This window comes from Delphinus delphis, chromosome 6 (genome assembly GCF_949987515.2).
Source record: "Delphinus delphis chromosome 6, mDelDel1.2, whole genome shotgun sequence".
NCBI classification, from domain to species: Eukaryota; Metazoa; Chordata; class Mammalia; order Artiodactyla; family Delphinidae; genus Delphinus; species Delphinus delphis.
Window position 1 is genome coordinate 5,516,082 of NC_082688.1, and position 26,560 is coordinate 5,542,641.

At 51.5% G+C, this 26,560-nt stretch overlaps 1 protein-coding gene across 2 annotated transcripts in view; it reads right to left on the reverse strand.

The window, feature by feature from the left end:
• Nucleotides 1-547: 547 nt before the first annotated feature.
• The window catches only part of ABL1 (ABL proto-oncogene 1, non-receptor tyrosine kinase), a 134,069-nt gene continuing 108,056 nt past the window's right edge, over nt 548-26,560 (reverse strand). For both annotated transcript variants that reach the window (XM_060013961.1, XM_060013962.1), the window contains exons 4-11: nt 21,823-22,095; nt 13,751-13,835; nt 12,920-13,097; nt 10,921-11,105; nt 8,368-8,520; nt 7,083-7,172; nt 6,574-6,738; nt 548-4,345 (exon numbers count right to left, since the gene is read on the reverse strand). In XM_060013961.1, coding sequence (XP_059869944.1) covers nt 2,634-4,345; nt 6,574-6,738; nt 7,083-7,172; nt 8,368-8,520; nt 10,921-11,105; nt 12,920-13,097; nt 13,751-13,835; nt 21,823-22,095 — 2,841 coding nt within the window. In that variant the 3' untranslated portion in view covers nt 548-2,633. The remainder of the gene's footprint in view (nt 4,346-6,573; nt 6,739-7,082; nt 7,173-8,367; nt 8,521-10,920; nt 11,106-12,919; nt 13,098-13,750; nt 13,836-21,822; nt 22,096-26,560) is intronic.

The window sequence follows — 26,560 nt, forward strand, 5'->3', positions numbered from 1 at the left end:
ATCCTCTGACAAGGCTGCTGGCTTAATAAGTACCATTATCAGAGGGTGCTACTCACTCCCCCCGACTTCCACAAGCTGCCAGCTGGCGTTAAATGGAGACCAAGACGAGGACTCGTCAGCACCCTCCTCGACAGTCCCCTTGGGAGAGGTCACAGCCCAGCCCGGGCCAGCACACCCTTTTCTTCCTCATCCACACAAAGAAATAAGGTGCCCGGGGCGTGGAACACAAGCGAGGGGCGCTCTGGGGCCTGATGACAGTGGCTCAAAGTGAGCTCAAACGTAAAGAGGAAGAATGCACTTGGGGAGGGATTAACCCTTTCAGGCCAGAGAGAAATCCGGGACGTGACCTCCCTCCCCCATTTCAGTGACACCGTGACGGCCTAACAGGTGGTACAGCCCACTCTCAGTCCCGCCGCCAAGAGCCAGGCTGCTGGCAGGTAGGTGTCAAGGGCACAGGAAGGGCCTGAGATGAGGACAGGCTTGTGAAACGGCCGACGCGGGACCGCTCTATTCTGTAAGACCCAACACGGAGACCCCGGCCCCTTCGGGAAAGCCTGACTCCTTCCCTGCCCACACGCACACCACGGCTCTGAACAACAGGGAGGAACTGCAGACCAAAGCAACCTGCCCATGTGCTAGTGTTGTAAACATTTATTTAAAAAATACTACGGAGGAGAGACGTGGATTCAAAAAACAGAGTCACATACAGAAACAAAATGTATTGGACTGAAAAAAAAAAAAAAAAGACACCATAGGCATTCCGGAAGGGAGGACGGTGGAAAACTATTTACACATCATTTATAAAAGAGCAAGTCTATAAAAAGAGTGTAATACCAAAGTATAAATGCAAAATATAGTGGCACATCATGTGAACAGGAAGAGACCAGTACCTCACAGAAACAGGCAGCGGAGGGAACCTGGGAGGGCTTTGTTCTGCTTTGTCTGCAAGGCCACTGGCGGTGCCCTGGCGCCTCCCTCAGTCTGTGTAGCACAGCAGTCTGGGGGGCAAAGAGGTGACGTGCTGTGAAAACAGCGTAAAACGACTCAGAGGACACCACCTCTACCAGAGAAATAAAATACAAATTTAGGTGATGAGCGTAAAAATCGGGCCTGTGCAGGTCACGGGCCCTAGGAGCCCTGGGGAGCGGAAGGTGGTTTCCTCCTGGTTTCTCCAGGGGGCGCTCCTGAGCGCGCCGAGGCCCAGACAGGTGCCCGTCGGCCTGCTCTTCAGCAGCCGCTCTAGGTCAAGGTCAAGGACACTGGGCTCCTCCCGCCCTACGAGCCTGGTCCTGGACAGCCTGGGGGAGATTACGCTGCTCTCTGAGACCCTTTCTGGGGGTTCATTTGTTTGTGATTTTCTTCATCCCTGATGAGCCCAACCGAAACATTAGGTTAAGTGTTGCTCGTGGTAATTAAATAAGACATGTGCCCGTCAGGGTGCAGCCCACGCTGGCTGGGCTTCGGTGCTCCAGTCCCTTTCCTCCTCTGCGTGCACTGGCGCCCAATGGCAGCTCCTTCTGGATCGGAGGCAGCTGTGCTGAGGGCCGAGTTCTGAAAGGCTTCAAGAACTCCAGAAAGCTGAAGACTGGCTTGTCACCAGGGAAAGAGCCCTGCAAGCATCTACTTTGCCTTAGAGGAGGACAACAGAGCGGAAAGAGGTCAATCGGAAAGCGAGAGCAAGCGCCTCTCCAGGGCACCTGGAGATTCGGAAGGAAGGTAACCCTGCGCTCACCGCAGACCGGCCCAGCCCTGGGCTATCTCAGCAGCAGCTGCTCACCCACCGCCACCCCTCCCGCCTCTGGAGCCCCCCTACGCTGACCAGCGACCCTGCTACCCTGAAGACTCAAGCTTTCTATCCAGGATTAGCGTGCATGTCACAAGAGAGCCGGGAACTGGGCTCTAAGGACACGGGGAGAGTGGGTGACAAGGGGCCTCTCCCACATCACAGGCCTCCTCGGCTTCCCCACCTGTCCCGGGACCCCGGAGGCTGGTTGGTTTTAGCACCCTGTTTTACCCCCCAAATCAAGAGCTGTCCTTCACGTGAGGAAATGGTGAGGGCACCAGCCCGCGGCAGCAGTGGAGGGGAGGGTGGCCAGCTGGTAGCACTTCCCAAGATGCAGTTCTGCAAACGTGTCTTCGGCACAGGAGGCACGAGGAAGGTGAGTGCACAACCTCTCTGCGCAGGGTGAGTGGAGGCGACCGTTCCCAAGGCCTTGGTGACACAGCTCCCACGCAGGGTACTCGTTCTTGGGGTGAAATGGAGGCGAAGGCATAGCCAGGGGAGGTCCTCCAGAAAGATGAAAAGGAAGTGCTCATCCGCCTTCCCACCTGCCCCCAAGAGCTCAGTTTTGAAGCACGATGTGGGAAAGACGCTGGCGTGCAGTCCACAGAGCAGGAACTCCACAGGTAGAACTCGGACAGATGGCTCAGGGAGCCCGGGCTGAGGAGAAGGCAAGCGCAGGAGAACGGCGGGGCCAGGACGTAGGTAGTAGGGCTGCACTCCACGGCGGCCTCGGCCCTGCCCAGCGCAGAGCTCCTGGGCCAAGGTCCCAGCTCGCCGGTCCCGTCTCAGCCACCGTCACGGGCACGGGGGGAGCCCTCACGCGCTGCAGGCTCCCGACGCCCGGCTTCTGCTACCTCTGCACGATGTCACTGATCTCTTTCACGGAGCTGAGGAGTTTGCTGAAGTCCTGGGTGGCCGCCGGGCCGCTCCCTGCCGTCGCCGGGCAGATCTGAAGCTCCCGAAGATTGTTCTCCAGTTTGTTGATGGCCTCGCGGAAGGCGAATTTGTTCCTCATTTGCTGGATGGAGTCCACGTAGCTCACGCAGAACGTGTAGAGGTTTTTGCCGGCTTCCAGCACGGCGCTGTGGCTGGCCATCTGCTCAGAGTTCTTGGAGACGGCCAGGCACAGGGCCTCGGCGCCGCCCAGGACCACGCCCCTGGTGATGGTGCCACTGGCAATCCGCTCCGGAGGCTGGCGGGTTTTCCGAAGAGACACGCGGGTCGATATGAGAGGGATGAAGGCGGTGGAGGACGGCTGGTCCCCTGCCAGGGCAGAGGATGCTGACGGCAGCGCGGAGGGAGCAGGGGCTGGGCTGGTCGGGGTCCCCGCGGGCTTGGCGGACGACTGGGGCTTTGGCATGGACGGGAGCGCGGGCTTTTTGACGCCCTCTCCCAGCTGGCTGGGTTTGGCAGCGTCACTGTTCACGGCATCCACAACCAGAGCCATGGGTTTTGCTTTCCCACTGGCACCCATCTCCCCGGCTGCTTCCTGGCTCGGGCTCTGGGAGGCCTTCCCGGCTTTCCCCACGGAGGCTGGAGGAGGGGGCGGCGGGGCAGGTTTGAGCTTGGACAATTTCCCCTTGTCTCTCCCTGGGGACTCGGAGGAGGCCTTGTGCCTCCTCACTCTGGACTCCTCGGCAGGGGCCTTGCTGGTCCCTCCAGAAGCACCCGGCCCCGCCCTGCCGGTGGGGGGCACCGGCTCAGCAGGCGTCCCCAAGGCACTGGACTTCCCAGCCTCGTCCTTGTGGGGAAGGCTGGAGGAAGGCGCGACCACAACCTGCCTACGGAGGAGTTTTGGGGTCAGGCTGGGAGGGCTGGAGCCCGGGCTGGACTCGGCCGTGTCTTTGAAGACCTCGTCGGCCACTTCCTCGGTCTTCTTCACCAGCCTGGGTGGGGGAGTGCCTGTGCCTCTGGTCACCTGGTCAGACCTGTTCTCACTTGCCCGCTTCCGAGGCAGAGCTGGCTTCTCACTCTTGTGCCCTCCAAACGTGGACGAGTCAAACTGTCTTCCCGTGGACTGCAGATCCCGAGGCAGCGTGACCGAGCGCCACTCGGTGTCCTTGGCCCCGTGGGGCACGCAGGAGGCGGAGCAGGAGCGCAGGAAGCGCTTGCTGGAGCTGCCGCCGCTCTCCTCCTCGCCGGCCGCCAAGCGGCTGCTGGTCAGCGTGCTGGACTTCTTCCACAGGTGGGGAGACCGGAAGCCTGCACCCCCCGACTCCCGGAAGGCTCCATTGGGGACGCCGGCCCCGCTGCTGGGCTTCAGGGACTTGGCTGGCTCGGCTGTGTCCGCGGGCGCGAGCGCCAGCGCCCCGTTGCTGATGTCTCGGCCTTCTTCCTCCGGGGCCCCCTTACGCTCCGGCTGGCCGTCCATCTCCCGGAAGGAGCTGCTGCGTTTGGGAGGGGTTGGGGCTGTTTTCTTCTTCTTCTTGATCAAGGCACTGAACAAGTTGGTCTTCTTGTCTTTGGGGAGGAGGCGCTCGTCTTCGTTTAGGCTGCCATCCTGAGGACCGCGTTCTTTTCGCGGGAGCAATGGAGACACGGCGGGCTCGTGGTCCAGAGGATCTGAAACACATGGGGAAGAGTTTAGTGACTCCAGGCCAAAGGCGACTGAGCGAGCGGGGAACCCGCCTGGATCGGCCGGCCTGTTCCTACAGGGCAGCCAGGGGTCCGGGCACTGGGCTCTGACAGGCCTGCGTGCGCTCCCGCTGCCAGCCACCGGGGCGAGTTAGTTCTCTCTGCTCATCCCCGGCTTTCCCATCTATAACACGGAGGACATTAAACCTATCCACAGCGCTGCTGTGAGGACGTAATGCGGTAACGAACGTGGAGCAACCACAGCTCTTGGCACGAAATTTCTCAGTGACTGTTGTCACTGCTGTTGGTATTATTATTAGGAAAAGCTTAGGTCTCTCTCCTTGAAGACAGCACAGCAAAAAGCGGGGACACCCCCAGTCCCCTCATCTCTTTGCTGGTTTCCTTTAAAGTAGCAGAGTCCCCTCAACACCACTATCTGGAGAGTAAAAAGCACGACAAGGCCAAGCCCAGGGTCAGAACCTGTGCCTCTCGGACCAGTCAGCCGCTTGAGGCTCCCACGAGGACGGTCAGGAGGGAAGGGGCCACGTACCACACGGTGCAGCGACAATGGGCCATTATGCTTGGGAAACAAGATGGGTGACCTTATAAAATTTTTAAATGGGCATTCTTTAAATATGAATAATAGCTCCTAAGAAATCTTTCTGCTGTTGCCAAGCTCCCCGCGAGTGAATGACAGAACTCTCCCTCCGAGGGCGGCTGCGAGCACGGTTGCCGTCAGCGCCCTGGAACTCAAAGCTGAGGTAGCGGGGGCCTTTGTGAGAACACCAGGCGGCACACAGGGCTTCCGAATCAGGGGAAGCCAAGGACCTCCCCAAACCCTCATCCAGCGGAAGAAGGTGAAGAAAGTGAAACTCCGATGAATTATGCACAGCTCTATTTCAGGGCTTAACAGCTAATTGACACTCCTGGCTCACCATGAGATTACGTATCAAAATACCCGTCAGATGAATACTGATGGGCATAAATGAACACAATTGCTTATCAGTGGGCTTTTATAAGCTGCAAGTTTTCATAGCAGCCGCTCCTCCCCACACCGTTCCACGACCTGAAATCAGGGCCACTAACGGGGGGACGTGGGGTCCAGATTCTGGATAGTCTACATGCCATCAAAGCGGGGTGAGCTAGGTGAGCTAGACGGTCTGAGGGCGCGCCAAGAACGCACTGGAATTTAGGTTCATTTCTTATGTAAGCCTTTCAAGTGTATACTTTTGCTATATTTTATAGTATACATGTCTGTGCAGCTAGTACATACACATACCTATGTATAAGACCTGCACACTCAACTGTTCTTTTTTAACATCTTTATTGGGGTATAATTGCTTTACAACGGTGTGTTAGTTTCTGCTTTATAACGAAGTGAATCAGTTATACATACGTCCCCATCTCTCTTCCCTCTTGTGTCTCCCTCCCTCCCATCCTCAACTTTTTAAAATTAATATGGGTACATGATGAAAAAAATTGGGAATCATGGGGTCCACAGATTCCGGCTTTGTCCTGCCCCTTCCCATTCACCCAGCGTGTGGCCCATCAGAGCATCACCCAGATGCTGGGCCTGCCTCAGACACCTCCTTTCAGTTGGTCTGCTGTAGAACCGAGGCTTCTGTATCTTTTCTTTTTCTTTTTTTTTTGTTGGGGGAACTGCTAAGTCAGAACAGTCTCGCTTAGAGTCAAGCCCGGCACATGGGAAGCACTGGATCAGCGTTTGCCAATGTGACCCCCGATAGCACCTTTAGAGCCCTTTTTCACCACTCCCACCGCCCTCGCTAGTCTAGGGAAGAGCCCACGAGGGGACACCAGCTCTCCAGCTCTCCGCAGGCGTCTCCTGGCTCCGTGGGTGCCAGTGAGTGTCTCGTCTCAGCGCTTTCACAACGAGCTGCTCTGCGTTTGGTTCAATATGTTATCATTGCTGTATCTGCCGCAGGAGCAAGCACAAACGCCGCGAGTGATACACGAAAAGGCGGGTTTGTTCTCAGTAGGTTTCATGAGCACCACTGCCTACGCCAAGGGCTCCTGAATGACGGGGCAGGGGCTTGCTGCAGGAAAAGGAGAACCTTCCTCTTTTCGAAGCTGGACCACTAACACGGGGTTTGCCTGTCTTTCTGCGCGGTTTCCACTCACTGCTTCCCATCTGCCTGCACTGGCCCTGAGGGCCGACTCCCCCAGGCCTCAGGCGGGTGCGGGTGGTGAGGACGTACCAGTCTCTCCTGGGCCCTTGGAGTGGGGCGTCTCGGGCACGTCGGGGGCGTCTTTGTGTTCGGCAGCTCTCCTGGAGGTTCTCGTCTTGGTGGGCAGCTCTGGGGCCTGCAGCAGAGTACCTGCAACCCCTCGCATGCCTTTCTTCCCCAATTCCTTTTCCACTTCTAAGAACCACCAAAAAAATCAACAACAAAACCAGCAGTCATCAGTAACGACGTCATTTTGGTATGTTGGTTTTCTTTTTCTTTTTAAGACAAGAGTAGTCATCTATACACAGTTACAGAAAAGAGATACACATCCTGAGGAAACAGTACTTGAGTAGTTTTCAGAACCCTGGCTGCAAGAGACAGAGGGCCACCCCCCGCCCAGCCTTCTGGTCTCAGGTAAGCTGCTGGCCCATGCACTCTAGCAGGAAGTGGACTGAAGGACTGGGCTGGGTCCCACACGGCCGTCCCTCCCATCCCAACCTCTCTCCCCACTGCAGGCACCCTAAGGACCAGCACTTTACCATCTGATATGCTGGATTCCTGGAACATTGTTTCAAAGGCTTGGTGGATTTCAGCGAAGGAGGGCCGGTCAGAGGGGTTCCACTGCCAACCTGGACAGATGAGAACCAAGTCAGACTACCCATGAGGCCTTGCTAACAAGCAGGGGATGAGAAGTTCTCAAGGAAAAGTCTGGAAATTAAAGCAGCATTCCAACCCTGCTAACCATCTTTTGCTATGACAAGTTAAAGTGACAAATGCCATTGTGCCCTGTTGCAGACATTAAGCATTTGGGAAGACTTTAGATACTGGCAGGAATATGGATTATAAAAACCCAGGGATACGCTGACAGCAACAACTACACTTACAAATATATTCTTCCCAACCTGCCTCCAGCAAATGCAGAAAATTACTCAACCAAGTAGCCTGCTTCCTATCTCACCCTTACGTCATGGTTATCGAAGTCCGAATTCCTCATCAGTAAAGACGTGCTAATTAAAACAAGTTGAAAATGAGGATTAAGGACTGACTGATAAGCCCAGTGTAGGTGAGGACGTAGGGTCCCTCTCACATGTTTCTGGTGAGAATATAAATTCATATAAACTCTTTGGGAAAACAATTTGAGAAAATCTATCAAAACTTAAAATGCACATGGCTCTGAACCAACAGTTCAACTTCCCTAAGTACTAGCATAACGCACAGGGGTATGTATGTGTGAGGGCGCTGGTTCCTGTCTTGTTCATAACGGCAAAAGACAAACAAATGTCCATCAAAAGAGGACTGGATGAATGAATAAATCATGTAATAGATGCCAGGCAGCTACACAAGGAAAGACACGAGGCGAGAAAGTGGGAGAGAGAGCGAGAGAAAGAAAGAGCACAAGCTCTGAATTACGGACACGGAAAGACACGCCTGTTACACTGCTAAGTGCAAAAAAAAAAAAGTTGAGGGAATAAATTTTTATACATATATATAAAAACACGAGTGGATAAAAGTCACCCGGAATATTTGCCTACTATACCAGAAATCTGTATTTATTAATAAGAAACCCAGGTTTGGTATCTATCAATCTCATTTTTGCATTAAAAACAAAAACACTCACACATAAAATACTATGGGTAAATAAAGGCACACTGAAAAAGTGAAAAAAAAACAGGTAGCAAACTGTTACATTAGTTGCTTCTGAAGAAGGGGAATGAAGACAGGAAATGGAATACTTCGATATTTTTTACTTTACATATATCCTCCTGCCCTGGGTATATGTAAAGTGCCCACAGAGACTTCTAGAACTGGCGGGGGAAGGCTCACATGCTCGCATGAGTTCGTAGACCTTCTCTGGGCAGCCTTCCGGGCGCTCCATGCGGTAGTCTTTCTCTAGGAGTTCATACACCTGGGACAAGTCAATTCCTGGGTAAGGTGACATGCCGTAGGTAGCAATTTCCCAAAGCAAGACTCCAAACGCTAAAAGAAAAAAGAAACAGCAGGATCGTTCGAGATGTGTAAGATTTAACTACACTGCATTTAAAACTGGTGAACTGTGCAGCAGACATCAGAAGTTACACCCTCAGAAGCAGGTCAGACACTGACATTCTACCCGGCTCTTAATTACCAACAGCCCCGGATAGAACAGCTCAGAAAGAGGCTTTCCGTTTACTCACTCCCACCGACTAAAACAGAAGGAGAGAAGAGGCCTGGGTTGCTCAGCCGCTCCAGGGTCTTTTAGGGAGCCTAGTCATCTTGTTGGGAGATGTGGTGGAAGGAACGTAGGACTGGAATTGAGGAGGCCATGACTACTCATGGCTCTGTGAGCAACTAGTCATGTGCCTAAGACAGGCCACCTCTCCTTTCTGGGTACATGAGATTATCTCTAAGGGCCCTTCCAACTCCAAAAATTTCATTAAAATCTTACAGAATCGTTGAAATTCCAGGTCCCATTTAGGAACCAGAACTCCTTGGAGAAACAGGTGATTCAGGTCTGGGGCAGAGAATGAACCTGGAATATTTTATCATTCCAGATAGCAGAGATGCTATAGAAGACTACAGGGTTTTGTCAAAAGGACCAGGAACAATTTGAAGTCCCCACTGGCCAAAGATGAGACAATCTGAACGTCAATTTAAAAAACAACTGCAGTGGATTAATCAATAATATACTCAAATATATTTAAATCCAAGAGCTTATAATAATATCACAAAAGAAAAACAACAAAAACCTGGTCACCGTTGGAGGGTATTAAGAAACCAATTTGTTATTGTGGAAACCGGTAAATAATGGCAAGGAAGCAAACATTTATCCTATCTTTCCTGTATGAACTGTACCTCTACTATAGCCAAACAGTAGGGGAGAAGAAGTTTCTTCTTAGCATTGAGCTAATAATAAATGCACAAGGAATGAGAATTATCATTTGGCAACCCCTAATAAATCAGCGGATCTAGACAAAGAGAGAAAACTAAGAATTATGGGCCTACTGATGAAAATGTACACCCCTTCCTATGAAGTACTCTTACTAAAAGAAAAACAAGTCAAACTCGAATGTGATCAAGCTGTCTCGATCCCAATACCCATTATCTAGGGAGAGTGAAGACTGAAGAACATGATGGATCTCACCACAGGGGTACGGTGAGCAGAATCCAGAGTGTGGGAGACTTTAAAGGACAAATGACGGGATTTCTTCAACAAATAACTAGCAAGGGATGCAGAGGGATAAAGAAGGAATTTACACTGCACAGGAGACCTAAGGGCCACTGTCGACTAATAGCACTGTGAGATTCCTATTTCCATCCCAATTTAAACATACTGTTTAAAAAAAAAAAAAAAAAAAAAAGGGCTTCCCTGGTGGCACAGCGGTTGAGAATCTGCCTGCCAATGCAGGGGACACGGGTTCGAGCCCTGGTCTGGGGAGATCCCACACGCCACGGAGCAACTAGGCCCGTGAGCCACAACTACTGAGCCTACGCATCTGGAGCCTGTGCTCCCAACAAGAGAGGCCGCGACAGTGAGAGGCCCGCGCACCGCGATGAAGAGTGGCCCCCGCTCACCGCAGCTAGAGAAAGCCCTCGCACAGAAACGAAGACCCAACACAGCCAAAAATAAATAAATTAATTTTTAAAAAAAAGAAAAAAAGCATGACTTTCATGATTTCATTGGAAATTTGAACACTGACTAGATATTTGATAATATTCAGAAATGAATCTCAACTTGTGGTTATACAAATAAAAACGTCATCTTTAAGAGACTTATATGAAATATTCATGGGCAAGATATTATGCTGTCTGGGATCTGCTTTGAAATAACAAGGGTCGGGGGTGGTGGGCAGGTGTACAGGATGAGAGGCACCACAAGGCGATGACAGCAAAGCTGGGTGATGGGTGCCTGGGGCGCATTAGGTAACTCTGTCTTCTTTAGTGTATGCTTACAATTGGCACAATAAAAAGTTCTTTTCAAAAAAGTAAAAATAAAATACTGTCACACGGGGCTTCAGAGGGTAATATTCTACTTGAATCCCAAACCAAACTATACAGCATTCTCTCCACAGAGGAAGACTCTGGGTGCCTGCAGGGTGGGCCGGCTGCCCCTGCAAACCTAGGCAGCAAACTAAGAGTGAAGACATAAAGAGGGTGAGTGGGGGAAAAAAAGCTAATCTGAATTATTTTGGAAGAAAAAAGCTCACTTTTACTTCATTTTGGACAGAAAACAAGGGAGAAAAGACTTTAAAATGAAAAAGAAGTAAGGAAGAGAATTAAGTAGTGAAAAAGAAATGAAAGAGCAAGAAAGAGGAAGTGAAAAAGCAAGGAGAGAAAGAAAAACAGGGAAACAGCCCCACCCTGCACGGGCGAGGGCGAAACCGGAGCAGCAGCCCTTACCCCAGACATCCGACTTGATGGAGAACTTGTTGTAGGCCAGGCTTTCGGGTGCCGTCCACTTGATCGGGAACTTGGCCCCGGCGTGGGCTGTGTAGGTGTCCCCTGTCATTAACCTGCTCAGGCCGAAATCAGCCACCTTCACCAAGTGGTTTTCCCCTACCAGGCAGTTTCGGGCAGCAAGATCTCTGGGAAAGGAAAAAGTTAATCTGTGAGAGTTTCCGGCTAGCTTTCCAGCTTCACAAGTCCACCACTGTTGTCTATAAAGGTGCAATACCGGCAATGGGAAAATGGAGTCCGGGCCCCCTGGGGAGCAGCGCCCGTCCCTCAGCACCCACCGCGCTCCCACGCGCAGAGGGTGGCACAGGGAGCAGCCTCCCTGGCCCCGTGACCTGGAGCAAGTTAATCACCCTCGGATTCAGTTATGCCATAAAACGAAGGCGATAATGACGGCGCTTACTTCTTAGGGTGGTTGTGGGTGGTAGTGAATTAACAGGTAAAGCACTTCGAATGATGCCTGGAGAACTGTGTCATCTAAGCGTCTGTTCAGTTATTATTGCTCTGTGCCAGGCACGGGGCACAAACGCATAGGCCAGGCCTCGATCTCGAGAAACTTAAATCAGACTGAGCCTCGTTTGTCCTATTCAGACTTCATAGGACAAAATTTTAAAAAAGCCCACGCCATCCTTTACCCAAATGTTATTTCCCACTGTCCTATTTCTTCCTGATGCTTATCCAAATGTGTCCTATAAATTCTCCCCTGTGTAATCAGCTTCCTCTCGCCTCCTGACTCTCCCTGGGAAGTAGGAGTCTAATCTTTGGTTCACGGACATTAACCATGAAATCGCAAGGCAAACTGGAATGAGGGATGAGAAGACGCACCAGCTTAACGCGATGGCGGCGTAAGATAGCCTGATCATCAGCGATCAGAGGGGAAGGAAATACAGGAGAGTTGGGCCTAATAGGATTTTGGTAAAGCACTTTAAGTTTGCTTGAACGAAGAGAGAACGAACCTAGCCGTGCAAGGCAAACCAGGAGTCAAGATATCTCAGTCTGCAGCCTCAGAGGGTTCACTTTCTTGAGTGACAGGAGCATCTGAAGGAGGCTCTCGTGGAGCAGAGAAAATCCGTCTTACGAGGAACCGCCAGCATTTCACACATGCTACCCTCACTCCCCACTAGGAAGTCTCATGTACAGGTTTCATACTTGAGTTAATTGGGTAGGAAAGGTCACCACGGTGGCGGGGAGAACGTCTTGTGTAACAGACTCCGGCAAAGCCCATCAGGCTCTGTCCTGCAGAGGCCGTCACTTTGCTAGGACGCCATTTCCACCAGCAAAGAATGCAAAGACCACGATAACTGCGGCACACTTGAAGGTCAAAACACTCCAGGCTTTAAAGCAGCAAAGACGCTTAATTCAGAACTACGTATACACAATTCTGACAGTAGAGGAAACGTCCCTGAACCAGGTGACAGCAAGTTAAGCGGAGAATGAAATGATAATAATGAAGAGAAGGAAAAACACGCAGCACAGAAACAAAACCCACGCACGGCTGTTACTGAGCGCTTGTGTAAAAGCAATGCCAACGGCTCCCAGGAAGAGGTCATAACTGATGAACCCCGGCCCTGGAGGAGCAATGAGCGCTCTATTCCAGAGGGAGCCGTGATGATTAGAAGGGGCGCCTTTTATAAACTTCATTCAATATTCCTCTTAGCCCAAAATGGTTCCGAAGTGAAATATTCAATACTTCTCAGGCTGGGGATGAAGCGCTCTGGCGGTCCAGGGGCCAGGCCGGGCTGAATTTAGTCCCGGATGCGCGCCCGAAGCCGGCGGCGTCAGGAACCTGGCGTCTGCCTTTGCTCCAAGGTCCGATGAGCTGCCAGCACTGAAGAGAGAGGCTGAGCCAGAAGACCTCGCGGGCTGGGGCTTTGCGTCGCAGGAGGCCCGCGCCCCACGCGCGCCCCGCAGGCCCGCGGCGGGGGCAGCTTGGCCGGGCTCCTACCTGTGGATGAAGTTCTTCTTCTCCAGGTACTCCATGGCCGACGAGATCTGAGTGGCCATGTACAGCAGCACCACGGCGTTCACCTCTTGCCGGTTACACTCCCTCAGGTAATCCAGCAGGTTCCCATAGGTCATGAACTCAGTGATTATATAGAACGGGGGCTCCCGGGTGCAGACCCCTGCCAACAAGACAAGGCTTCAGTGTGCTGCCCTGCTCCCGACAGAACACATATCACAGAAGACGAGCCCTGAAGAACTAGGCTTCCGAAACGGATTCGGACTCTGCCCCTGCGTCCTGGGCCCAAGTTCTAAGATGGTTCCATGCACTGGTGGGATGAGATTATGTTCCTGTGGGAGGGACGTGGCCCCACTCTTTCCTTCCTCTCAAGCCAATGAACTTCAACAGGAAGAGGCTGCCACTGAGTTCATAAACAAAGGCCGGGCCACATCAGACAAACTCAATCACTGTTAGTTTAACACCCACCGCCCACCCCACCGCCCCCCGGCAATCGGATATGTCTACGTACAGAATCACTTCCGTGAAGGAACTCTTGAAATTCTTAGGTTTCAGATGCCAATTTGCATTTGACTGCTTTGGGTATCAATTTAAAGTAATAACGTTCTCCCTCGCTCGCGTGGGCACACGGACGGACACACACACGTCCCCCTCCCACACAGGCCTCCTTTTACCAAGGGCTGGATGCTGGTGGGGGGCAGATGTACAAATCAGAAACCTCAATGCGGTGAGCCACCCACCTCTCCTCTAACAGCACCCGTGTCACCCCAGAGGGTTTAATTAAGAGGCCCTCTCTCCAGAGCTCCACGCACTCACCGAGTAACTGTACTAAATTGGGGTGCTTGATCTCTTTCATTACTGCGGCCTCTTTCAAGAACTCTTCCACCTCCATGGTATCCTCCTGCAGGAAAAGAAGAAGTGATGACATTATCTCAGCAAGGAAAGTGCTGAAGTGGGGAAGTACGACCTGAATGGTTAATACAGACAGGAGCTTCCACGAACCATCATCCCGGTCCACCAGTCTCAACCACGACATCGCTCTGGACAGGTTCCAAGGTGGCCCGATCATCACCCCCAACGGCACAAAGAATTGTCCACTTCGGTGCTGGGCTTTGGAACTCTCACCCTGAGCACCACGTCAAGGCTGGCTGTATATGCTGGGGACTTGCCCTGGTGGCTCTATGCAGACTGTACTTGTTTCCATCACCCGTGGAGTTTGTGGGGAGCAAGGGAGGTGTGTACAGGCAAATACCACAAACTTGGTGCCCCTTCCCTAAGGAACAGCTGGTTTCCAAGGCCTCCCAAAATGCTTAATATATAAAAAAAGAAAAATCATTTGAAGAATCCGAAATGTACTTGATTTAAGAGAAGAGACCTTGGGGCTTCCCTGGTGGCGCAGTGGTTGAGAGTCCGCCTGCCGATGCAGGGGACGCGGGTTCGTGTCCCGGTCTGGGAAGATCCCACATGCCACGGAGTGGGTGAGCCCGTGAGCCATGGCCGCTGAGCCTGCGCGCCCAGAGCCTGTGCTCCGCAGCGGGAGAGGCCACAACAGTGAGAGGCCCGTGTACCGCAAAAAAAAAAAAAAAAAAAAAAAAAAGAGAAGAGACCTTGATGACACAAAAAGATGTATAGCACTACTGAAGAACGATGCCTCAAGATATGGCAGAAAGAGAGGATGTTCAACTTCTTAAGAATGCGGTCTCATGGGGCTCTCAATGAAGCAATCACCACTACCTGTCAGGTCAATTACTCACAGATTCTAAAGTAATCTTCACTAGCAGCTCCCCTAACAATGGCTTCACAAGTATCATCAGTACACATCACGTTTTAGGCAAGTTCACAGTATTTAAATGCCAAGGGGAGACAAAGATGTCAGCAAATGCCCAGAGCAAAGGCGATAATGTTTCTGCATTTCCTCACGTATCAGTCTTCGATAATGTTTCTGCATTTCCTCACGTATCAGTCTGGAGTGCTGTTGTCGGCTCTGTTTTCAGGAGCCTGGCTGTGGGTTTACGTCGGGTAAACCTCTTTTTGACTTAAAGAACCCGCTGTCCTCTCAACTGACCATCAGAGCAAGAAGCAGGTGGGTGATACGTGACACAGTCTGTTGCTATAAAAAACCAGCAAGGGAAGCAGGACCCCAGCCTCCACGTTTCAACATGGAGTCTGAGTGTGTCTGAAGAGCAGGCCTGCACGGGAGATGGGGAGAGAGCTACTTGGAAACTAGGTTCCCCAAGAGAAGCTTTATCAGCTGTACCTTAAGTGTGGAGCTGTATTTCCACCGTACCTGCCCCTTCGGGAAACGAAGCGCTAAAGTGTCCTACTCACTGCGGCTAGTCAGTTCCTACCTGGCACGTGGGGAAGGCTTCCAGAGGACGGGCCACCCTGTACTTAGTGCTGTCTTGCTTTGGTCAAGCGTGTTTACAAGCGAAGCGTGACCAGTGAGGAGATGTGTCAGCCCGCTATTGCTTAGCTTAGGGCTCGACGGGACTGAAACTCAGACACAGTTTATTGCTCTTTAGAAATGGTGAGCTGCTCCTAATGTCAACTGAACATCTTGGGTAGTCTCTGTGTCAAGCTGCGCGGGCGGGAAAAGAACACATCGCTGCCGCCACCTCACTGGCTGTTTACTTCTTTGGAGACCTGCCTGCCCCTGAACATGCTCAGCAGACCACACCGTTTCTGGCGTTCAGTGCTCTGACCCACCAGGTGCCGCTACTGTCAACGGCTGGAGAGCCAAGTGCCTGCCGGAACTAGAGGATTCAATGCTGCTCATGGAAGGACCAGGGCCTTTAAGAACCTTGCTCAGCCAACAGTATGTTCAAAGAGTAGCTCTCAAATGAAGCTTTCTACATTTGAGGCACCACACAATGAGCCTCGCACAGTGAACTCGTTTCCGATATAACACTGCTCTTATAGCTACTGACTCTTCTCTACAAGAACCATGTTCTAGGTCTTGAGAGGCACGGACATGCAAAAGGAACACTATGGCTCTCAAAGGCATCCCTCTTCTGCCTTTCTCTCTTCATTCACACACACACACACACACACACACACACGAACCGCATGCACATGATGTGTGGACAGTATAAATAATTCCCTGTTTTTTCTTTCAGGACAATCAGTGTGAACTTGTCTCCCCCTGCTGGCATCAGACCTGGTTCAATTTATAATTTAAACTCCTAACAGCATCCTACATGTCTAGCTGTGTTAAACTGGAAATATCCCTGATGCTGTTCTCCCTGTTATATTCCTTTACTTTTATTTTTTAAATTTCCGTCATCTTTTTGAAGAGGATTCTTCCACTTACATAGTGAAACAGAAGTAATTCCGAATGATTCGGGCCAAGGCAACGCTCTGAACAAAAGCTGTGAATTTCAGTCTGGTCCGTCGGGGGGAGGTGGGCCAACTGCCCTCCCTTCACGAGGACTGACTGGCCTGGCCAGATGTGGGCCAGTGCTTCGGCTGGCACAGAGGCTAGGAGGACGATTGTGAGTTATACCGACCAAGCTCTGCTGCTGCGAAGCCATGGTAAGTTGCCTACATAATAGATAACAGATTACCTGCGAACTTGTTTTCTCATCCACCAAATGGAGAGAACAGCGTATCTGCCTCGCGCACAAAGAGTGCTGAGTGCAGTGCCCGGAACACGGTCAGCACCCACTCAGTGGGACTCACTTTTCTTATTATTAACACAGTTGATCTCTACTCCTGAGAAGCAGACTGAACATATTGCTTGTATGGAAGACAGGCCGGTTCTTTAATTAACTCTGGCTTTTTGGTCTTTCTCAAAGACACAGTCTTCCAGACTCAACATCTCACAGGTGTTTTCTAACCCGCTTCGCCCTTTTTGCGCACTGGCCTCATCCCCAAGAGTAGGAATTCTACAGCATAACAAAGAACACGACTTGTAAGCACAGCTCCGCGCCCCGCTGCCGCGGCACAGCTTTTGGAGCTCTCCATGCCTCCTCTCAGCAGGGACCCCTGGCCGCAGCGCTGGGCTCGTGTCTAAGATAGATCAGTTTCCACATGTTTCCGGTTCTTACCCGATGCCGGGGAGCAAGGTTACAAGCACAGCGAACTGCCACCCTGCACCTATCAGCCCGACCAGGGTCCACACACTGGAGAGATGGGGCAGTTTCCGAGCTAGACCGAGGGAGGCGGATGGTTCACAAACCAGGTGGGGGACTTGCAGCTCAAGTGAAAAGGCCACAGGAAACAATCTCACAGAGGAGCCCCCATGACTCTGGTTCCCCAGTACTGCGGCTGTATCCAGCTCCACGGCCAGAAGGGAAGCCGCTGCCCGAGCGACTGAGACATGTCAGTAGCCTCTCTCCCCAGCGCACACCCCCCGTCCCGCCGTGAAGTGAGAGCCACCGCGTGCGACGGCCCAGTGTTCATGCTGTCCAGGAGCCCTTATTTCCTGCGGGGGGAAAATAACAAACATAAAACCCAAACCAAAACATACTGTGTTGGTGAGGGTAGGGAAAACAGGCCCTTCCTCCACACCAGTGGTGGAGTGCAACCTGGTTCGAGCTCTTTGACCCAGCAGTTCTACTCTGAGCTGACCTAACAGGACACTCTCCCACGTGTGCCAACAAGGAGAATCCCTGTGCACTGCCTGTAACAGCAAAGTAGTGGAAAGAAGACAAACGTCTACTGAAGGCTGGTGAGATATTAAAATAGATCCATACAAAAACAAGGCCACCTTACACGTACCGTCAAGGAGTAACTGCCAAGACACATTAAGTAAACGACAGAGGGCACAGAGCAGCCGTGTCTACAGCACTGCCACGTGGTTAAGAAAGATACGTGCGTGTGGACTGTTTCTGGAAAGACGCCAAAATCAAGGGTAGTTGAGACTATCTGTATATATTACCTATTGGAAAAACAGGTAAAGAATTGAGTACAGTGCTAAGTTTTAACTTTTTTCAGCAGCGTTAATTTCTGCTATTTTAGTAAATTTGTCAGCTAGCTTATGAGTCAATTTTAATAACACAATTAGATTAACAGTAGACCTATCCAAATTCTATTACGTGCACAACTGTTTCAAGAAAGAAAACTGACTTACAAACTTACTATACAGCTCATCTGAAACTTGGGGCTTCTTGTACTTGACAGTTCTCTTAGGCACATCCTGCCTTTAACAAAGAGAGTACGTGCCTACGACCTGCTGAATAGTGTCAAATTCAAACTAGACGGTCCCCGTCAGGGCGCCTTTGTTGTAATGCCAGTTTCCCATCCATAGGGGTCAACCTAGTGCTCCCTTTTCTTCTCTTCGGGTCTTCCTTTTGCCCTGAAGGTATAGGGCCCAGTGGTGGATAAAAGTAGGGCTTCGCTCCCCCTGCTGGTTAAGGAGAGTCTGGTCCTGACCGCTGAGGGTCCGCAGTGCCAAACACCAAGGACAAGGAGGTCCTGCACAAAGAGGGGCTCAGTGAGAACCGGCTGAACAAACAAAAGCTTGGGCTAGAACTGCAAGGATTTCCCAAGTAGTCTTCAAGAGAGAGGCAGATCGTAGCTACAGCCTGTGAGGGAAGTGAACGGGGGTGGGCGGGGAAGGTGATTTTTAAAATGCGTAACTGTGGTTTATGCTTATTTTTCATGGTATGTGAGAAATCAGAACCAGAGGAACAATTTAAAAAAAGACCTGGGCTTTGGAGCGGGATGCCTGGGTTCAAATCCTGGCTCTGTCACTGCTGCCATGGAACTAATGCTAGGTCGGTTACTGAACCTCTCTCTGCTTCAGTTTTCTCAGCCTTAAATGGTGGTAACATCAGTAGCCTTCTCTTAAGGTGGCTGGAAGGATTAAATGAGATGCTCTACGTAAAGCCTAAAGCACTCAGACTCCGGCACGCAGTAAGAATCAGTAAATGTTAGCCATCACTGCTACCTGGAACCCACTCGAACTCTCAACGTCTGTAGTGGAGATGAACGCCCCAAAGGTTGATACTAATCTTATTTGCCAAGTGGGAAACATACTGTACAGATGTTTTTTGTGCAGCATGGGGTGGAAGGAGGGATAATTTATTTAGCAGTTGCTCAGTACCTTATTTTGGGTTAATATACCTCTAGAAAATGACACAGTCCCTTGGGACTTCCCTGGTGGCACACTGGTTAAGAATCCACCTGCCAATGCAGGGGACACGGGTTCGAGCCCTGGTCCGGGAAGATCCCACATGCTGTGGAGCAACTAAGCCCGTGCGCCACAACTACTGAGCCTGCGCTCTAGAGTCCGCGAGTCACGACTAGTGAGCCCATGCTCCACAGCAAGAGAAGCCACCACAATGAGAAGCCCGCGCACCACAACGAAGAGTAGCCCCCGCTTGCTGCAACTAGAGAAAGCCTGAGCGCAGCAATGAAGACCCAACACAGACAAAAATAAATTAAAAAAAAAAGAACCACGTTCACAAGTTAAAAAAAAAAAGAAAGAAAATGACACATTCCCTTTTCCCTAATTAGCTACCACTTGGAGTGACTATTCACAGAAATCGATGCTACTATATTCTGTAATTTTTTTAATGAACTATGGGATCACAAGTTAATAAGGCTCTTAGGAAAAATAATTAAACGTATAATAAAAAGCTTAATAACACATCATTAGAGAAGTATGTTTTAGAAGGCACCCACTTCCAGATAATTCTGATGTATTGGTATAAAAAAAAAACCACCGCCGAGCTCCACGGGGTCCCTCCTCTAGAATCATCTTCTTCAGTTATTTGGAAAATAACGGCACAGCATCAGCTACCAGGCTCCGGACGCGCAGGCTCAGCGGCCGTGGCTCATGGGCGCAGCCGCTCCGCAGCATGTGGGATCCTCCCGGACCGGGGCACGAACCCGTGTCCCCTGCATCAGCAGGCGGACTCTCAACCACTGCGCCACCAGGGAAGCCCTCTACCTCTTTTTAAAGTTTTTCAACAGCCTTTCCTGGACTGCTATCTACTGTATTTTGTACTTCTACTCTTGTTTTGTTTCTGCAAACCCTGGCAAACGTGTGGGTAGTGCCTGCGCCTTTAACAGTTCTGCAAGCTGGTCAAGGCCCAGTTTCCCTGGGCCTGGTCTTCGGCCGAGTGCCGCCCTGGGACGCTGGAGCGCACGCCTCCCTGTGCCCTGGCCTGGGCTCTGGGAAGTGGGGCAATGGCTGTTCAGCTCATTCGAGGGCTCGCCAACATAGGCGTCCCCGAGAACAGCGAATCCGACCACCTTATTCCCGTGCGTCAAACCCTTCAACACGCCCCACTGCCTCCGGGACAGCGTCCCAGCTCCTCAGCCGGGTTCAAGGCCTCTGGCTCGGCGAGCCCTCTCTGCCCTCTACTTTCCTTTCCTGGCCCCGTTCCCTTGGCCAACTCCTGCTCGCCCCGCTCACAGCTCCCGTTCTGCTTCCTCCCTGCTGAGCAGAGCTCACCCGTCCTTCCTCTCGTCCCCATGTGGGGCCACAGCTCTGAGCTCGTGCCTCTAACACAGCCCTTGTCACACCGCACCGCAATTATGGTCATACTTGCCTGTTTCTCCTACTAACTAGACTACTACCAACCAGATGATTCTAACCGCCTAGACTAGCCTGAGGTGAAGAACTCTGTCCAATTTGTTTCCAAAATCCCAGTGTTAAGCTCAGGGTCCGGCAAATAAAAGTGAGGAGCTTGACAAATGCTTATTAAGTTAAAGAAAATCCTATCTGGAAAATATCCAGGGGTCCTCGAAATACCCAGGCCACCACCATTCCCCACCCCCCTCCCCAAGCGTCAGTCCTGCCCCAAGGACCAAGCTAGCTAAGGGGACACAGTCAACATGAAGGGCAGGAAGCCACCTTTGGTTTCTGGGACTAAAGAATGCAATCTTTTCTCTAAAATGTCACCTCCTATCAACCAGAAATCACAATTTCCATTTTATGGTGCCTTTGAGTGAGGGCCGCAGGGAAATGACCGAGGCCCGGAAAGGTGGGCTCTCTGGCTGCGTGCACCTGACCGACCTTCAAGGAGCACGCACACACTCAGGTTCATTCTTCCCAGTGGTGGGTGTTTCAGTTCTGCTTCTTTGTTAACGGCTGCGAAACGGGGCTCCCTCTCTCAATTTCTGCGCACAGGTCAACATAATGGGAGTTCATTTAAAGCGAGCGAAAGCCACACAGGGCAACACTAGGGGACACTCTCACCACAGCTAACAACACGGCTCACGGTTTGGAGGAGGCGAGGCCTGCAAAGTGAACTTCCTTCCCTCGGCTCGCCAACAGCCGCTAGAGACTACAAACGCCAGGCGTCAGCTGAGAGTGGAAGCCGCGGTGATCGACAGCGGGCAGGCAGTATCCGAGGCCCTGCGAAGCTCCCGTGTCTCCTTGGTGCCTTCCTAGAGGAGGCAGCCCACGCCTGTGCTTCCAGAAGTCTGGACATATGATTTGGAGAATGGGAACGTCCTAGAAACACCCAATGCACCTGCCTCTCAAATCCACCAACAAAAATCCACAGAAGAGTCAGATGCATTTTGGTTACGTCTCCTACAACTCAGAGACCCCCCCCCCCCCCGCCTTCTCTTAACTCAGTAAGAAGCGATCCAAACGCCAAACAAAACAGCACAGAACCCCACGGCTTTAAAACACCCTGCCACAGAGTGAAAAACTCCTCCAAGTGACTAACCTTTTTACACCGAAAGACCCACAGCATTCTCAGCTCTCGGCATATGTGGAAACACACTGAGAATAAGAGGATGAGTCAACCCATACACAGAAACACAGCCGGCTCGAGCTGCAGAGTGAGGCCCCGGGCTGCGAGCACAGGCAGGCGTCGCTGCGCCCCAGCGGGCAACAGGCCACCCTGAACTGAGGGGGTGCGCCACCTTGAGGCGCTGTGAGCAGCGAGGCTCTCACTGGACGGGCAGCTGGGCGGTCCCGGGCTTACCTTCAGGGTCTTCACGGCCACCGTCAGGCTGTACTTCTTCCACACGCCTTCGTACACCTCCCCGTACTGGCCTCCGCCCAGCTTGTGTTTCATGGTGATGTCCGTGCGCTCCATCTCCCACTTGTCGTAGTTCGGGGACACGCCGTAGACGGTGGGCTTGTTGCGTTTGGGGGCCGGATAGTGGAGAGTGGTGATGAGCCCGTCGGCCACCGTTGAGTGGTGATGAACCAGCTCGGCCAAAGTGTTGAAGCGGCTCTCCGAGGAGACGTAGAGCTGAGGGGACAGGGACGGCCTTCAGCCACAGAGCGACACACACGCCAACAACTCCGGAGGCCAGCTTCGCTGAGCCTTAGTTTAATGCACAGCAGAACCTCAGATAAACGCCTCTCCACACAGGGCCGAGTGTTCAGAAAACCACTTATGTTGTGTTCCTCCATGACCTCCTCCACCGGCCTAATAGTCACATGTCTGGCTCTCTGTAACCATTCTGAGCCCAGCGTAAATGTCCATGACGTAGTCCCTGACCACCCAATGTGCAGTCATCACCCGGCACCAGTTAGTCATCATATCACCTGCCTTACTTCTCTGCGTTGCACTTACCACTAGCTGACAACTCCTTGTTTATCTGCCTGATTACTGTCTGTCTCCAGCTACTAGAATGTCAGCTTCATGAGAACAGAGCCCTAAGCTGTCTGCTTTTATCCTGTATCCCCAATGTCCAGAACAAGAAATGAGCACATAGCAGGTACTCCATAAATGCTGTTGAGTAAATTAATAAAGAGTAGAACTTAATAAGCATTTGCTGACTGGAAAAGAAAGTAATTTTTAATTATTATTACCTAAAACCTATAATGATATCATTATCTAGAACTAAACAGTGATCAGAGATGAAAATCACTATAAAACATAAACCTCCTTCTCATTCCTGCCCCCTCGATTTGGGCTGAGTACGAAGCATCAGAGGGCAAGACTTGCAAGTCCCAGCAGTATGCCCACGGGAGATGCCCCCGCCAGCGCTCTCCCGGAACAGGGTGGGGACTGAGAGAGCCGCACAGAGGCCGTACAGCCTCGTCCAGCACAGGGAAGTCAGGAGAAGGGATACGAGACACAAGTGCACGTGAGTCTCTAACTGAGACCTACGGCAGGTGAGAACCCGTGCAGGGAGCCCCTGCCTGGGTCATTCGCGTCTGGACGCTGCGAAGGGGAGGAAGGCAAAGGTGCAGGCCGGCAGAGAGCAACAATGTGGACGGTGACGGCTATCTTTCTTCTCTCCTTTTTGTTTGGTTCGGTGATGTGGTGAGGGGATACTTCCTTACCAAAACCAATTCACATTAAAATTCACATAGAACATCTGGACTCCACGCACATAACTGAATCTGTTGGCTCACTAAGGGCAGCCCATGATCGCTGAAGGTGGAAAGGATACTAAGAATCACGACTAGGTGTTCATTTAAGACGTGCCCAAACTACAAAGACACGGGAAGGAGGAAACAGATTTGGGACAGTGGTGATGCCTGAGGCCAGAGGGACAAAAAGGGACAGGATCAGTCAGCTGTAGCTGTAATATCTTTACTACTTAAAAAGAAGAAACAGGAAGAAAAAGCCTGAAACACATCTGGCGGGGCCAAGGCCTTGGCTGCTGGCGATGGCAGGCTCCATTACCTTCTGCATGTTTGCAATGGGAGATAATAAAAATACTTCAGAAGAAGGAAGTAACAACAAATATACAATCTGAACCATCTGTAAGTCTCAAGAGGGTAAACAGGAGTCTTTAACAGGAGATTTTTTTTTTCCTTTTTTGCTTGGGGAGATGACAGACAAATTTTTAAAAATCATGCAAGCCAATGGCAAACTCTGGCTTAGAGATTTATAATTTACAATCTTTCTGTAGCAATCCTACTAAAATAAAATTCTGAGCAACCCAAGAACTGTCCAGAAAGATTCTGCAGCCCTGGGGACCTCGTCCCTCTGGAAGACGGTGCCTCTGAACAACGGCAGGACCTTTCAGCGTGAGGAGGCAGCCCGCGAGGAGGCCCTACTTTTAGACCTCAGGGCACCGAGGAGAGACCTCTAAGTGAACCACTCAAGGGAGAGGCCATGAGCCTCACTCAGGCCCCTGAACGTGCCGGGGGCTGGGTCGGGGTGGGGGGCAGAGGCGGGCACCGCTGAGCCTGCTCTTAGCTTAAGGCCCGCACGTGGACAACACGGCACTCTCCTTGGTGTTAGTCACCAAGGCACGTGCAATTCACAAAGATGATGGAGTGGGGGATGCAGGGAGAGTTCCAAATCCTCGCCCCTCTCTGGAGAAGACAGCTGTCCAACTGCTTCACTACAGGCTTCAAACGCTCCAAGCCCTCTTCTCTCTGGCTACTCAGCTGGTGGGCACTCTTCCTACTAAGGAGGGACGAGAGGAGAGAAAACCCACTCCAAGAAGGCACCCGCTGGAGCCACAGCACCCCTCCCGCCTTGGGAATCACTGGCACAGTACACGCAAAAGAGCCTGTTTCACTTGCTGGGCTCCTGGGGCAGGTCGCCTGGGAGCAAGGCTCATTACCTACTTCTCCCCGTCAGCCTGAAAGGAGCACTCCCCAGCCCCAAGATTAAGTTCACTCAACCGCCCAGAATGCTAATGGCTCCCCGAAGCCCTAGTTTATGCAGAGTTTGTTCTTGGTCTCAGCTGATTCCCTCTCAGGCTCCTTTATTAGAGGTTTCAGAGTTATGGGAGGTTTCACTGAATGGGCAAACTTCATCTTTTTCAATAATTAAGTTTACAGACCCCCAAACTTAGTTCATTTTTCAACATAAAATACCAACACACCAACACATTAAATATTGCAACTCCCTTAAATGTACCGCGCAGCCACCTTCTACCGGTCAAGTCGGGTGGCTTCCTTCTGATTACTGCTGGTTTGGGAGCATTTTGCTAGCGAACGGGGTAATCTTCATCAGGAATTCACGGCATGTTCACAGAAGAAAGTGAAATTAGTGTTATGAATGGCATGTCATTATGCTATGCACCCAGTTACATAAACACTCTGGGTGCTCAGCCAGGGTGTGCCTCTTCCTAATCACGCAGGGACCCGAAAGATAGGACCTGTCAAAGAAACTCACCAGAAACAGCTTTCCCCCCGACAGCCAGACTCACAGGCTTATCGGACGTGTGCAACCTTTGGCTGCCTCAGACCCTGGAGTCCCACCTGGGACGTCGTATGTACAGGCTGCAAGGCCAGGAAGTGACCCCCACCCCACAACCAACCTCCGAGCTACTCAAATACCAGCAGGAAGGCAGTGTTTCATAAGGAAGCAGTACTTGGTAATAATGCTCCCGGTCTCCTCGACAAGGGAAGACCAGCTACGGCTTAGCAGGCTTTTCACCAGATGCCTGCACCTGCTGACCAGTGTCCCGCCACCTCTGCTAAAGCTGATGCCCGAATTCCACTCCTGTCAACTCAAACCTGTCACTTTAGGAGACCATGAAAATCAACGTCAACTGCATCTCCTGGAGAAAAGGAAGGACAGGAAAGACTCTATCAAGGGCCATAACCGTGGGGCTTGGTGGCGGCATCCCACCCAGGTACATACACGATGCAGGCACAAATAACCACAACAAGTGAAGAACGACTGGGGGTGGGGGGTGGAGGAGGAAAATCAGTCTTTAATTCCACTACATTGGCAGAGGATTCCAAACTTTAAGAAAGCAGTAAGAATGAAAACCAAATCGCAGGGTATCTGAGGGCTGCTAAGACTCTCGGGACGCCTAGGAAACAGCAATGGCTCAGTTTGGTATGGTGCTTTCAAGAGTCTAGCCTGAAACTCCCAAAGTCCTAGGCTCTGGGCCCTGAGCCGGTGGCCCCGGGCTGACTGACCAACTGACAACGGCTGCTGAAAGCTCAGAAACATGGGAGGGAGGTCAACCAGAGCCAAGAGGGCAGAGGCAGAAAGAAATCCTTTGGGGCCTTAGAGAAGAATCTTCTAAATTCAGTTGTTTTCTAAAGATTAGCTAATTTGAAAATAAGAATTAAAACTTATTCAACCCCAGCCTATTCCTCCCACCAAACTTTAAATTTTCCCTTTCGAAATCCAAAAAGGATTGCATCAAAGCTCTGCTATGTGAGCAGCTTTTTTTCAACGCCAGGCCACACTGTCCCATGCGTCGTTATAACACCCCCCCTTCCCGATTCTGACACTGTTCCACTCATTCCAGGAATATAATCCCACCCAACAGAGCCCCCTCGAGTGTGGCCTGATGACCCCGTGGGTTGAGGAATCTCCAGGTGCTCGGACAGCTGAAGGGAGAGTCTTTGCCGGGGAGGGAAGGAGGAGGGCAAGATGCCCAGGTCACTTTGATGAGTAGCGGAGACAGCCTGATCAAATGGGTTCCTTGTGCTCTACCTGGAATGAAGGGAACCACCTGGCACACATGAGATTTTAGAGGGCTCAGCTTCCTTGTCAGATGCCTCTCAAATTCTGCAGATCATGTATCCACGTAGGCTTTGCTCTCCCCCTTTTAACCATATTTTAGATCAACCCCCAGCGAATGAGTTGTCAGACTAGATCATGCTTGCCTGCATCCGTTCCAAGGATGCTGATTAAACAACTCCAGGGAAAAGGAACCATTATCCTGTTCAGGACAAACCTCAACTGATTACCGTGGTGCAGCGGGGCTTGCCCTGGATAAACGGCACAGATGGGAAGCAAGCTGTCAGCTCCAAGAAATCACCTCCCTCATGGGCGGTGC